The sequence below is a fragment of the Falco cherrug genome, chromosome 4, assembly GCF_023634085.1.
Source record: "Falco cherrug isolate bFalChe1 chromosome 4, bFalChe1.pri, whole genome shotgun sequence".
Classification (NCBI taxonomy): domain Eukaryota; kingdom Metazoa; phylum Chordata; class Aves; order Falconiformes; family Falconidae; genus Falco; species Falco cherrug.
Window position 1 is genome coordinate 14076095 of NC_073700.1, and position 14540 is coordinate 14090634.

The 14540-nt window shown below is 40.9% G+C and overlaps 1 protein-coding gene across 1 annotated transcript in view; it reads left to right on the top strand.

Annotated features, from left to right (window-relative positions):
- The window catches only part of PRKAR2A (protein kinase cAMP-dependent type II regulatory subunit alpha), a 68939-nt gene extending 55542 nt beyond the window's left edge, over positions 1 to 13397 (top strand). The window contains exons 7-11 of the mRNA XM_055707696.1: positions 2394 to 2495; positions 4383 to 4457; positions 7490 to 7555; positions 8223 to 8361; positions 8906 to 13397. Coding sequence (XP_055563671.1) covers positions 2394 to 2495; positions 4383 to 4457; positions 7490 to 7555; positions 8223 to 8361; positions 8906 to 9039 — 516 coding nt within the window. The 3' untranslated portion in view covers positions 9040 to 13397. The remainder of the gene's footprint in view (positions 1 to 2393; positions 2496 to 4382; positions 4458 to 7489; positions 7556 to 8222; positions 8362 to 8905) is intronic.
- The last annotated feature ends 1143 nt before the right edge of the window (positions 13398 to 14540 follow it).

The following is a 14540-nucleotide window of genomic DNA, read 5'->3' on the forward strand; positions in this document are numbered from 1 at the left end:
TACTGTTTGGATAGGGTTATTTTCACAGTGCTCTCACTTGTCTGTGAGGGCTCACATAATAAGCGGATTGTGCGATCAACGAAGCCTTTGAAGCCAGAAGTGTTGTGTGATTTCTGTGTGCGCTGGGCTCCTCGGCAACTATCATTGGGGGTTGGCCGTGTGTTGTGACCTTGATTATAGGACTGATAAGCTGCTACACACAGCATGCTTATACAATCTCAGTGCTTGCTGAGAGATCTGCCTTCCCTTCTCTTTGTGAGCTGAAAGAAAAGATTCTGGTAAATCAACCAGGGAGTAACGTCAGAATGTAATTTCTTGAACAAGACAGAACAAAGTAGCTACCTACAAGCTGAGCTCATTCCTAAAAGGAAGACAATGAGAAGATGAATCTTTGTTCCGGTTTACTTTTGAAAAGAACTGGACAAACTGGGTTAATTTGGGGTTTGTTTTTTTCTGTGATTACACCTTGCTAATGAAGTGAATGTAGTTGAAGGTGGACCTCTTGCTAGTCATCTGTCCTGTGGATATTTTATTAACTAAGGCTGCATTTTCCTGCCTAAAACTTGGATTATTTCTTCCAGTTACTCTGTCGTCATGCTTTATTGTACTATTTTGTGCCTGATGCAATTTAAATATATTGTTATTAGTCTGCAGAAGTCGTTGCTAAAGCTCATGGGTTATCTGCCGTTTAGGAAACTCCTGTTGCACTGCAGACTTAGGCCAAGAAGAGCCTGGAAGGCTCAAGCACAAAGCAGTTATCAAATGTGGGTCTCTTCTGGAGCAAAGAAATATTCTCAGCCTTTTTTACGGAGCGTGTCTGGGGAAAACCTCATGATCACACATGCTTCCTTCACTGCTCTGCCTTTTTTGTTCAAATGTCTTGCTACTTCTCCTCCCTCACTGATACTCTCAAACAAATGAATTCTGAATTTTTTATGCTTTTGCAATTCCCCTGATCATTTCTGCACCTTTCTGCTTCTCCAGATGTAATTTGAAGAGACTTCTACTACTGAAGGATTTCTTTAAAAAAATAAAGCATGAGGGATTGTTGTATCATCTCCTGCTCTCCCTTGGATGACTCTAGTATCATTCTTCCCTTCATCTTTCACCTCCAACTTTTATATTCTCCTGGTGTCACCTGTATCAGCCATTGTTTTGTTACAAGTATTTGCAGCCTGCAGCCCATAAAGCCGTGCTGTTACTTGAAAATACCTCTTCACCTCGGAATGCCACTGCTGAGCTATCAGTTGATGCTTTCAGAAAGTGAGACACAGAGGGGATGTCTCTCAGGACTTTGGGTGTTTCTGCTAACGATGGTATATGTAAGCTTTAAAGATTATTTTTTTAGGGGTACCGTTTTCCTAACCAAATTTCTACTCTTTTCCTCTGACCTTTTGGTTTGGATTTTTTACACCCCGTGTAAGGTAAACTGCAGCTCCCACCCTGTTGGTGCTCCTGCTCCTGGCAGGGACGTGGGCAGTGCTGCAATGCCAGCACCCGCAAAACCACCTGGCGGGAGCGCCTGTCCCCTTCCCCCGAGCCTGCTGCTCCCTTGCAGCTCCCTTGGCTTTTCTCATCGCAGATGGCTGGCAGCAGAGCCCTGCCTTCCCCGTGTGGAAATAACCCGCATTTTGCTGGGGTTCTGGGCAGGAGCTGCCCAACATGTCTGCCGGGGGAGCGGGGGGGCCGTGCTGGGCATGTGGTGTCCCCCCGCAGCTGCGGAGCCTGCGCCTCAGGGCACCCCCGGTATTTAGGCTTCAAAACCAAACAAAAAGGTTTTATCATCGGGAAGGTGCTGATGGTATGCGTGGACAGTTGGCATTTGAGAAGTAGTCGCTGCAAAAAGCCAGTGCTCTGGATCCTGGCAGGTGGAGGGGTGAATCCAGCTGGTGTGATGCTCTGTGCCTGATCTGTTGGAGAGCAGTGTGAATCTCCAACTTGCTTTTGAAATCTGTGACTCGAGTAGACTCCAATCCAGCCTTTGTCCTGCAGTTGCCTTAAATAAGTATTGAAAGTACCAATTTCCAGTGGCTTCAGCAAGAAGATTGTAAGTTCTTCATTGTATGTGGAAGCATGAAAGATATGTTAACAAGCAGCCAAGCAAAACCCAAAAGCTCAAGTGTGAAAAACAATACAAGGTAGAAAAAATGGAATTCTTAAATGCTTATCTGAGAAGAACCAGGTCTTACAGCTCCCCATTTTTCAATTTGTTATTGCAGCAAGTGCTCTCACAAGAGCTGTTACTGTTGTGATGGATAAGGTCTCATTTTAACAGCTGGCTTCTCAAACCTAGTGCTTGTTGCAAATGCTGCTAGTTCATGTTTGTCAGTTCGTTAAACCGGGAGCATTTTAGTGAGGAGAAATAATATATTTCTCTGTGCTGTTTCTTGCAGGATCGAGTGACATTCAGAAGAATTATATTGAAAAACAATGCAAAGAAGAGGAAGACATATGAATTATTTATTGAGTCTGTGCCCCTTCTTAAATCCTTGGAGGTAAAGCCTCTCAGAGACATCTGCATCAAATTCTTGCATTAGCATTAGCTCCACAGTCAGTGTTTCTGCTATATCAGAAATCTGTGTCGTTTTTACTTAGAACAAAATGTTAAGAGCTGCTTTGGTATCAGATTTACTACTGTACAACTTAATTCGAATTGTTGAAGTTGTGCGCTTGTTTCCCCCCTCGTATCCTTTATTCACAGTAAATGAATTGCTGACTTTTACCTCGATCTGTGTAAAGATTAAAAAAAAAAAACAACAAAACACTCAAAAACAACCAAACAAAAATCTATAAATATGTCAGAAAACAGGTATTACACTGAAAATTGGAGCTCAGGGCTGTGGTTTCAGTTGAGGGTGTAATATTGAAGTCATGATACAATCACTGAGATATTTGGCCTTTATCAGCCATGGATGATTTTGCATTTGAGACAAAGATGTGGGCCATAGTAGGCCTTGCTTTAACTTTAACTGGTATTCAGGAGGTAAACTAAGAATAGACAAAGGGGAAAGCACTGCTACCTGGGAACAAAATGACAGATGTCATGTTGATGCGTGGTGCATGACTTTAGGAACAATGTGTAAATTGTCATTTCTAAGCTATTGATTCTGCCTGCATCTTCAGAGGGCTTTTGGAGCTGTACCAAGCAGATTTGAAATTAGTATGTGTCTGTCTTTGCCTTACACCATAACTTAGCTTTTCTTTGTTTTCTCATCATAAGAATATTTTTCAGCATTAATCTTTAGTATTTGAGAAGACCATTTAATCCCTTTGAGAGAAGATTTAAAAATTGCAAATTATAATTAGGTGTGAACAGCAACTTCTAATATATATTGTTTTGGACATATGTTGGTAGCTGTGGAGAGGGGGTAAATTGCACAACACCTTCTCTTTCTCACAGCCTGGCTTAAACTAGTTCCATCAATTTGACTGTTTTTGAGCACAAAAATGACTCATAAATATTTAAAGATACAGAAAAATAACTCATTAGCAGTGGATGGCTTTTTGCATGACACACTGCAGTTGAATCATGCATGGATCAGAAGTTTCTCAAACATAGGCTACATTAAGGTGCATTTGTGGAACAAATGGATTACAACTAAATCATCTGTTGAGATATTAATTTGAACTGTAGGGTTTTTTTCCTTAATATCTTTTTTACACTGCTCTGAAACAATAACATTGTTTTATGATATTCCAGATGGGCAATGGGAAACACTGGAGGGAAATTCAACTGTTCTGTCTCCCTTCCTGTTTTTGAGCTCAGGCATGCTTCATTGCATGTCAGAGTAGTACCTCTTGCCCTTGCTGCTCTGCACGCTGTTGCGGTGCCTCCTTACAGTTTAGAGCTGGCACCCTTTTCGTGTCCCCTTCCTCTCTCCACTTCTTCCTGAGTTCTAGGACACTCACACACCCTCCACCCCACACCCTCCCATATTCAAGTGTATGGTGACTAAAATATTTTGAAAACATGTTGATGGTGTTTCTCATTGAAGTTTGTTCTTAGGAAGTTTTATGACCTTTTCCTGAGTGTTTTCTTCCAATTTCAACTGAATCATAGAGGAAGTCTTTTTTCTCTCTCTCGCTTTTTTTTTTTTTTTTCTTCTTGCCCCTTTACTTTCAACCAGCCAAATATGTTATTTGTTACCTTTGAGGGTAAGAAAAGCACACAGATGGGATACTAGACAATTTGCTTCCCAAATTGATATGGTAGTCTTTAAAGCTGTGGTGCAGTATATCAATGTCATTGTAGGGGTTGTTTTTCAGTACCCAGATAGTGCATGTCTGTGTGTCCAGTGAGTGCCACTTCATTTCAGGGCTACAGAGTTTACCAAAGATGTACTATAACAGGTGATTATGATTGATTTTCCTCTTTGTTCCAGGCATCAGAGCGAATGAAGATAGTGGATGTTATAGGAGAGAAAGTGTATCAAGATGGGGAACGTATAATTTCTCAGGTACTTGAAGTCTAAATTACTCTCTGTCATTCTCCTTTCTCTGCTTCTTTTTTCCTGTTTGGAATTGACTTATAGAATCCTATTACTTGGAACAACTTGGCACTTATTCTTTCAATACTTCCAATTTATTTAAGCACTTCTTGAATGTTTGGGGAATGGCCAGTACACCTGTTGCTACAAATTTATTCTATTACTTTATCTTCTGGGTTTTTCTTCTCTCATTTGTTTGTTTTTTTATAAATGGTCTTTGCAAGATTTCAAGAAGGAGTATGCTTTAAGAAGCTGAAATTAAATGTCTGTCTATGTAATCTTCCATGAAAGCCCCAGCTATTCAGTCATCTATGAGCAGATTAAACAAGGAGTCACAAGCATGTAGTAAAGGCATCTCTAATTGCTGGGTCTGACTAAACAACAGAACCAAAACAATTCAACAGGAGTATGATCTGGGTGAAAGTAAATGAAGTTATTGGGAATGTTTTGCTAGTTGAACCCAATTCAGCTAATTATTCTAAGAAACTATCAGGGCTAATTATTCCTAATACTTTTTGGAAGAGTATGTCAATGGTGTGGTCTAGCTTCAATTGACAGCCTTTGGTTGTTGATGTATGTTTTGTCTGCTGTAATAGATTAAGGCCAGTGTGGTGGAATAGGAAGCTGGACAAGCTCGTGAGATTTTTTTAGATGTGACAAAATAACATTTTGGAACACTGTTACTGATGAAACACTGGAAATTTTGCATCACGTTTAGCTTGGGGTTGCTTTGTTTGTTGCAAAAGTGCTCTAGTTCAAGTAGACATTCATGCAAGAAAGTCCTTGGCTTACCCTTACCTGAAATGGCAGGCTTTTAATCACAACCATTGTTTTGTTTTATAAACAGAATATGACTCCTTGATAATGTCTTGAATAATTATTCTTAATTACCTTGAATGTCAGATAACTCTGAATGCAGGCAACCTTAGTTTGCTGATAACCAAATACTGCCAGATTACTTTTCTCCAAAAATACCCTCAGATTTCTAAGTTGAAAATCTTGTTGCTTAAGCCCCTGAGAACTGAACTCTCAGCAAAAATCAAAGCTTATAAATCACTCTCAAAACTAGGAACCCACGCAATCATTGATCCAATTACACATTTGGTTTTAATCTTTTGTAGTAACTGAATTAAGGACAAGGATGTAATTACCCTTAAAAGGAGGATTAATAGTCTGGATAGGTCTGGGTGATGGTCATACACTGCTAAAGAATGATGAAATGTTATGCTTGGAAAAGACGTGATAGCTCTTGTATTACAGCAGTTGCATCAATATCGTGAACCTCTTTTCTGTTGTGAATAACTTTACATTTTAATTACCTTTCTGGCATTTGACCCTTCAGTTAAGCAGTATGCTTTAAAGCACTTGTAACACCAGCAGGCACTAACAGTTTTTGAGGATGTCTTCCACTAAGTTTGTTTTCACTCTTTTAAAAAAGTAAGTGCTGTTTCACTACTTACACTCAGCGCACTTCTGAAGAAAGTATTAGTTCATGTTGTGATAGATGGTAACAGTGAATGAAAAGCTTTGTGCTGAATGGTGTATGACCATCCCCAGGAAGCCTAACTAGGGGCCTAATTTCTTGTGTAATTCCATGTTTACATCTTGCATCATCTTCTCCCAGCCCACATTTCATACTCAAGTTGTAATCATCTCTCTCCATTCTTCCTGTCACATTCATAGTCTCCTTGCCCACCTGACTTGATGTCAGATTTATCTCTCTCCTCACATTGTTTCACAGTTGTTTTTGGTTTTTTTTGCTGAGCTGTTCCCATTCCCTTATCAGTTCCCTATCCAGCATCTGTCTCCCTGAAGCCTTTAATCCCTTTGCTTCTGTTTCATAGCAGGAGACATGTGCCAGCTCTCCACTCTGACTTCCAGTCCTATACCAAGCCCCCGCCGTGGGGGTTGGTATAGAGAAGGAAAGTCCTTCTCTGTCACAGCTAAAACTTTCAAAATATTAAGTTCTGGTGAAGCTTTCCAGAGCAGATGTCAACTACGATCTGTTGAAGGTCTGCAACCTGATGCAGTTTAGTTAGATGTGAAAAAGGTTCTATAAACTGTCACGGAATCACAGAATGGTTGAGATTAGAAGGGACCTCTGGAGGTCATCTTGTCCAACCCCCTGCTCAGGCAGGGCCACCTAGAGCCAGTTGCCCAGGACTGTACCCACACAGCTTTTGAATATCCCAAAGGATGGAGACTTCAGAACCTCTCTTGGCAACCTGTGCCAGTGCTTGGTCACCTTCACAGTGACTTTTTCATGGAAACAGCTGAATTTGACTAAACTAAAATTTTCTGTTGCACACTCAGTTATTCAACAACACCTTGTGATATCTTTCTAGAACTTGATATGAATTTGCTAACAATTTTTATTTTCTCCCGCTTGCCCAATGTGACTTATTTTCCTTTAATGGCATGTTGCTATTGAGTGCTTTATTCCTTAACCTGTCTCATTTCATTTACACAGCCATTGCATCGTTCCTCATGTAGGTGGCTTACATTGTGGACTTCGGTTTTCTGTTAACTGTCCTCCTCTAACTTTCTGTGTTCATGCTTCTCCAATACAGCTATTGTGGGTTCTGCTGATCTCCCACTATTTTACCCCAGATTGACGGAGCTCATACTTAGTTTAATGGATCTTTCTTCCTACTGACATCTAGAAATGCAATCACTAAGTTGGAGTTTTACTAAGTACTGGATACTTCCATGAGGATCAGAAGATTTGCACTTAAGTGATTTTGCTATATATTATCAAATTTCTTGCTTTTTCCTTTCCACCTGCCCTCTTGCTGAACGGTTTGTATGAATAGTTCCTTCCCCTGTGGTTCCTCTGGTGTATTACCTAACCAGTCACTTTTTAATGTTAAGAATTTGAGTGTTTGTCAATTCTAGTAGGTTTCTGCACAAGGCCTACTTCAGAGCGAATGCTTTAATGCCATTAATATATGCTATTACAGTAAACTAAAAAAAAAATTTGTTTTACCTTTTCCTCTTCACAGGGCGATAAAGCAGATTGTTTTTACATTGTAGAATCTGGTGAAGTAAAAATCTTGATTAAAAGCAAGGTGAGTTCAAATTGGATGAGTAGGCTTTAGGTCAATCCCTGATTTGATTTTCCAGTGGCGTGAAAAAGACTGACTTATTTTAAGATGTTACTTCATTATATTTATCATTGTCACTCAAGTGATGTAGGTTGTAAATCTCTATACCTGTTCTGAAGTAGCCAGAAGTCACTTTATTAAAGTTGGAATATCTTCTGCTTGTATCTGCTCCTCTGCAAACTAAGCTGATATAGTCTCCCTGGCCTTAAGGGTGGAGATGAAACTTATCTTCTAGGATTATAGAAAACTGCAGCTTACAAAACCTGGGGTCTGTTATCTCCAGTGACATACTAGATGTTAGCACTTGAATGGATTTCTGTACAGTCTGAAGCAGCCTTAGGGAACAACATGTTGTGCATGATGGAACCTGTGTTAGACTAATGTAATAGCTGTTCCCAAAGCTGTAACAGTAAAATCTCAAAACAATGTGGGCTGGCATATATTTTTCTTATCAGACTTTTAATTGAGCATTCTGTTAGTGTTCTACCAGTGCAGAGCATGACTTGGGAATTGGTAGTTTAAAAGCCCTAAACCAATGAGCTATTACTGATCTGTAAGATGTATGGGATTAACTGCAGCCTCATACAAAGACAGAACTGTATGCAAATAATTAAAATATACTGTTCAACAGACTATGACGAGTAAAGAAGCTAACCAAGAAGTGGAGATTGCCCGGTGTCACAGAGGGCAGTATTTTGGAGAGCTTGCACTTGTTACCAACAAACCCAGAGCAGCCTCTGCCTATGCTGTCGGGGAGGTCAAATGTTTAGGTAAGCAGATGATTTGGTGTTTCTAGTTAACCTTTTCTGGTCTTTGCTTGTTTTGTGGACCATGCCCAAGCGAGCAGCTATTCCAAAACCTAGCAGCCTTTTGGTAACTGGCAGTCAGCCACAAGAAGCTAGGAGCATGGGCCAGTGTGGATCTCCACATTGAAGTTTGAGAAGCACCAGTGCTTCCTTCCAGCGGTTTCTGTTTTTTCTGCTTGTGTGACCTGTACTTTTTGAAGGGGCAAGTGGCATCACTTTGTTTGCAGCTTGTTACATGCAGCTTTCAGGTGATCTTTTGAGGCCAGTGTGTTGTATATTTGGCTTCTGTGTTTATCCTTGAAAAGTCAGGTGTGTATTTCATTAACCTTGTTTCTCCAAATAAAAGTACAGAGGGAAATCAGAAATTATTTCTGCTTCTCTGGTTTCTGTTGAAGCCTGAAACCTGAATGGCTTGGACTGGAGGTTTGTGTTCCGAGTTCAAAAAATAAATTGGCATGTGGTGTCTTTTTTGAAAAATTATCTTGTTTTCACCTCTGTTCCTTTGCAGTCATGGATGTGCAAGCATTTGAGAGGTTGCTTGGACCCTGCATGGACATTATGAAGAGGAATATAACACATTATGAGGAGCAGCTGGTGGCAATGTTTGGCTCTAGCATGGACCTGTTGGATCCAGGGAATTAGGCACAGGGTACCTGAATGCCGCCTTAGTTCAAGACACAGAAAAGCCTCCTGTCAGCAACACAACTCACAAGGAAAATGGACACTACAGAACAGTTACTGCTGCTGTCTTCTTGGGCATTTTAGAAACCATAAACAAGTCTCAGCACAGATGGATTGCTCACTCCCTGCCTCCACTTTGCTGCTGATACTTCATTATTAGACCTAGATTAAAGATGATTCTAACCCTATGTTCACTTACTTGGTTCAGAATGGCATCTGTCCAACAGTTCAAGTGCCTGATACGAAACCCAAAGTGTGCAAGATATAGAAGCCTCCTTCCTTCTGGTGTTACTATTGGGATAAATTTTCAGATCAGACTCTGTAGTGGGAGGTTGCCTGTTCTGCAGAGGCAACCCGTGGAATATGAGTCTTTTATAGGCTTATTACCTTCATCTGATGCTTTCCATATACAGTGTCAAATTTGCTTTTAATCGCAGCATCAGGGTTTGAAGTTAAAATATCAATGGAGCCAATTAATAAGGTGGCACTGAAGTTTTCTTCCACCTGCTGCAAGTGGCAGGTACTATAGCTCTTCAAGTAAACCAAGCTGGGGACATGGGAGAGTCTGCTTAGCAACAAAATGCAGAAGATGAAGCATTACTGTGTTTTAAGTATTTTCTGAGCAGCAAAGAAAATTGTTTTACTCTATGCTGCCCAAAAAAAGTGCAGTGGTTCAGATCACATGGCCTGAAGGTGTCATAATTGTCATCTCCCCAAATTTGCTCCTTGTTCCTCACACTGAGTACATTCTATTGTGGCGAGATCACAATATATGACCTTCTCTTGCTTACAGAGATCCTTTATACTGCTAGATTTCCCAGGGCACTGTTGTTGACTGGGTCAGTTTTAAAGCTTTTTAAGGAGGTGAATGTTTTGTAATTTAAATGAAGACTACTTCTGTACTTGTTTACAGGAGCTCCCTCCAGTCCTAACATTTCACAGTATTCTAACTTCATTAGACACTTGGATGCTTCCAAATACCATGTTGATTTGCTAAACTTTTCAAAAGTTGGCAACATTTGGCTTTGTAAAGCAAATGTCTTTGCTAACTACGCAGTTGGTGTGTTTGAGGAGTCTTCTGGTTTAGGTGATAACTAAGCTAATGATGTTTATCTAAAATAACTGTTAAATTTGCAGCATTTATTAGGTAGATTCTATTTCTATAGCTTTAATGACTTTAATTGGCATACTGCTGAGATTTTATCAGAGTATTATCTAAAGAAGAATCAGACCATAAGAAGGACATTTTTATGGTGTACAAACAGAATATTTATATTAAGGCATTGAATTTGTAGGTAATAAAGCTAGTTGACCCTTTGAATTTGCATTCTTTGCAGCTCATGCAAAACTTACTGGTGTTTTATGGGGTTTTAAAATTCTAATTGTGGATGCTAGTATAACAGAACCTGCTCTTTTTATTCATGGCCATGTGAGCAAGACTAGAAGGATGCTAATGTTGAATTCCTGCTTCTAGTTATCACAGTGGACATGTCTCTGAGGCACGAGATGCCTAGCTGCAACTCTGAGTGGACTTCTGGACATGTTTTTTTCCCTAAATGGATGAGCTCCTCCCAGTTCCTGCAATATAAGTAAGATGGAAACTTGATAAGTTTGAATGGCTGTTGTCCAGTTACTGTAATTGGAGTAATATTTTTATATAAATGCAAATGATTTGTAATGGACACCACTGAACTAGGTGTTTCCATATTATTAAAGTCCTGGTTGTGATGTCTAGTGGCTGTTCTAACTGCATGTGTTTTAGAACAGTGAATTTCCCTTAATTTACGGGGCTGGTTTTTTGTTGTAAATTGCAGCTGAAGAAGCAGCACCTACTTCTCATTCATGCTTCCAAGGTTTAACACCAAAGACAAAATCATTCTTTTGATCACAGAATTAAAAAAAACCCAAACAAACACCAACCAAAAAATTAAAAGCAAACTCAAAACCAAACCAACAAACACAACCCAAGAAAATGGAAAAAACCCCCACACTCATCAGGTCCTTGTATTGAAAACTTTTAAGATACTTTGGGCTCCAAGACGAGTCTTTCTGAAGCCAGCTCGGGACTGTCCTGTGAACCAGACATAAACTGGTCTCCATACCAGTATGAGTTTCTGTGCTGCCTAAACTGTCATGTGAACTAAAGAGAAACTTGCTGTGAGTTATCATCAGCTGGCCTTTGTTGCTCTCAGGCAGAATATCCTCTCCTTTATCCAGAGGAGCCTGGCAGGTTGGGTGGCCTTACAGATGGATTCTGGTTCTTACAGCCTTTGAATGCTCGGCAGGACAGGATTCTATACCTCAGCATATGTGAACAACAATTGCTCTGAAGCTTAACCAAAAAACGAGGCAAGGCTGATGTTAGATTATTAAGGTAATTCTGCCTGGAAGGGAGGATTTGATGGCTTCTAGAAGTCAAAGGAAAGGATGACAACATAAAATCAAAAGATTGGGATCCCATACAAGCAAGAATAAACTTGTGAAGTTTTACCTTTCTCTAGACTCCCTGAAGCAAAGGCAGACTGGGCAATGCCATCCTGCCTCCAGGATCCGTGTGGCATCCTTCTGTGGTGTAGGGAGGCAACCTGACCTTGAGCTGAAAAAGAATGAGCCTGTAAAAGAAGGCTCATCCGTTTAAAAGCTATAATTTGCAATGTGCCTGATTAGTTTGGTCTGGTTTAACTAACCTGTTCCGTACAATTTATGAGCATGAAGACAGTGAGAGAAGCTTGTAGTAAGATACTCGACATTGCCAGGTATCTGATTAGAGGACCAGCAATGAGCAAAATCAAAAAGCCTGTAAGTGGCGACACCACGGCCGGGAGTGATGCGAGGCGCCTGTTTGTAAAGGTCTGCCTGCGCCTTTGTCCCGGGTCATTCCTTTTCGCTAGGACTGTTCATTGCAGTTGTTGTGGAGAACGCAAGGTTTTTGTTGTTACTCCTCAGTGTTCAGTAAACCTGCTGTGGAGTCTCTGAAATTGGCAGTAGAGAGAGATCTAGTTTTTAATAAAAGAACTCAGCAGCAAAGTGGGCAAAGAGGACAGTGTCTTTGAGACACAGAGGAAGAAAAGTCTCTTGTTTGTGATTCCCTGCTTGTGATTGTTGTGAAGTCAGTGAGAGGAGCTTTCAGTGGTCAAATATCCTGGCATATATGGTATTTCTGTTTAATGTCACAGCACAGGTTTCACAATGTAAAAGAACAAAAAAAGGGCAAATGTGTTGTCTTTTTAGGAGCAAAAGTGCAAAACTTAAAACTTTTAAACAGAACTTTTAAAAACAAAGTGCAATTTTGCAGAGGGCAAAAATCCGAAACCCCTTTGAATGTCACTTCCATCCTTTTTTTTCTGTTGGCTGAAAGCAGACGCGTGTTACTGACATGTATTTGTAAAAACAGTCTTGCCAAAATACAAACAATTTGATTTTTTTCACTCCAGATAATTTTTGTTGTTATGCTTATTGCTGATTATTTCCACTTTTTTCAAACCATGTATTTTATTTCAAGAGGCCTTCCTTGTGGATTTCCTCCTGGCAGTCTGCAGCACTACACTGCTATTTCAAGATGCAAGAGAAAGTCACTAACCTCACAGGAGAACACTCAACTCCGCTTAGCTGGCTGGAGCTAATAATGCGCTACTAATTTTCCTCTGCTTTGTGGGGCAGAAGGGGAATTAAATTCTGCATAAAGTTGCTACCTCAAGGCTCCAAGTGCTTTTAAAGGTCTTTCACTTGGGAGAATTTAATATAAGATAGTTCTTAAAATTGGTCTGTTCTTTTTAGTTAAATGTTTTTTTTTAATTGATTCATTGAGGGACCCTTATTTTAATTCATTTTACATTTAGTACTTAATTCTCAAAGGATGAACAGCTGCGAAGTTTGGTTCTTGCACTGTAGTGTTGAACAGGAAAGAAAAATACCTGCCATATAAACATACGGTTTTAACAAATTAAACCACTCTGGGGTTCAGCTTCACTTTTGGTTAATAAAAAACTGAATGTTGTGTCCAGCCTTCCTGTACAATCCTGTGTGTGCTCTTTATTGACTGACTGCAGCTGACACAACCCCCCCCAGTGCTTACTTACATCAGGAGTGGACTTCACAGCAGCTAACAAACTAGATTTATCGGAGTGCCTGAGTTACTGTTGCTTGTGTTATCAGAGCCTTACGGAGAACAGCACTCGCCCTATTGCAATAACCAAAAGAGATTTATACGTTACCCGACCACCAAGTTTTGCTGTTTGGTGATGAAATTTTACTAATATCTTAAAAATAATACCGGTTTCTGTAGATATTATTGCTCCCAATAAAACTGGCTGCTCTGATGTGTCTGCCAAATTATTGTAGAACTGATTTATTGTTCAAGAACTGTGCTAACTGGTTCTCGGTTCCTAGGAGAAACACAGTATTCCTGAAGGTCTCTTGCTGGCCTGTGCTTACAGTTACTGAACTTTGTGGGGCAAGCTGCCTTTTTTTAACCTGACTAACAATTTGGAAAGAAAATTGCTTTGGCACATGTGAAATCGCTTGTTCAAATACTCGGTATTTGCTTTTGCTGAAGTTTTATTTTTAAACATTTAGTATTTTATGTGCAGTGTTTAAATTGGCCTGGGAGAGTAGCCGAGATGGGTTGTGGTGCTAAACACCAGCAGGGCTGTGCCCGAATGCAGTGCTTCAGCCTTGGGCGCTTTAACTCAAGGAAGATGTTGACGCCTGAAGGGACCAGAGAGCAGCAGTGTGATAAGTATCTAGAAAATGTTACATTTTGCAGAAGGATAAGGAAAAAAAAATGGGATTTTTTTTTTTTTCTATGGAAAGAAGGCCTGGGGGGCCTGGGGGCGGATTCGGGCAATGGGAGGAACGATACCATGTTGATTAGGACAGGGCTAAAACCAGGGTGTAAGCTACCGCAGGGAAGCTGTGGAAGCATTGAAAAGATCTGGAAGACATTGGAATGGACCGCTTGGGGGCGCGTGAAATCTTCCAGCACTAAATTTTTTTTATTTTTTTTTTAACAGTTGTAAAGTAGCTCTGCTGAATGCTTACGATTATCTGTCTGAGGCAGGAGCGTCGTAACCTCTGGGGGAGGCTTTTCTGAGATACGCCGCTGTTTTCTTACGACTGCCTCTTCAAAAGCACCAAGGGCTTTAGCTGGCACCATGCCATTGGCCCCAGGCTTTGTGCCACGGGGGCAGCGGGGAGCTGAAGACAGGTCAGTGCCTGGGGAGGAGGGAGATGGCCCGGCCGGTGGCCCGTGTGCTGCTGCTCGGGTCCGGAGCTTCCCGTGCACCGGGGCCAGAGGAGGCCGGGCTCCCCGTGGGGCAGAGAGAAACCCCCGAGTCTGAACGGGGAAAACACCTTGAGCTGAAGTGTCTTTGCACGGACTGAGCAGCTTGGTAAAGGCAGATGGTCTCTTGTGAGCTGGGCTCGGGCACAGCCGGGTGTTGGGGTACTGCAGTGCTGCCCTG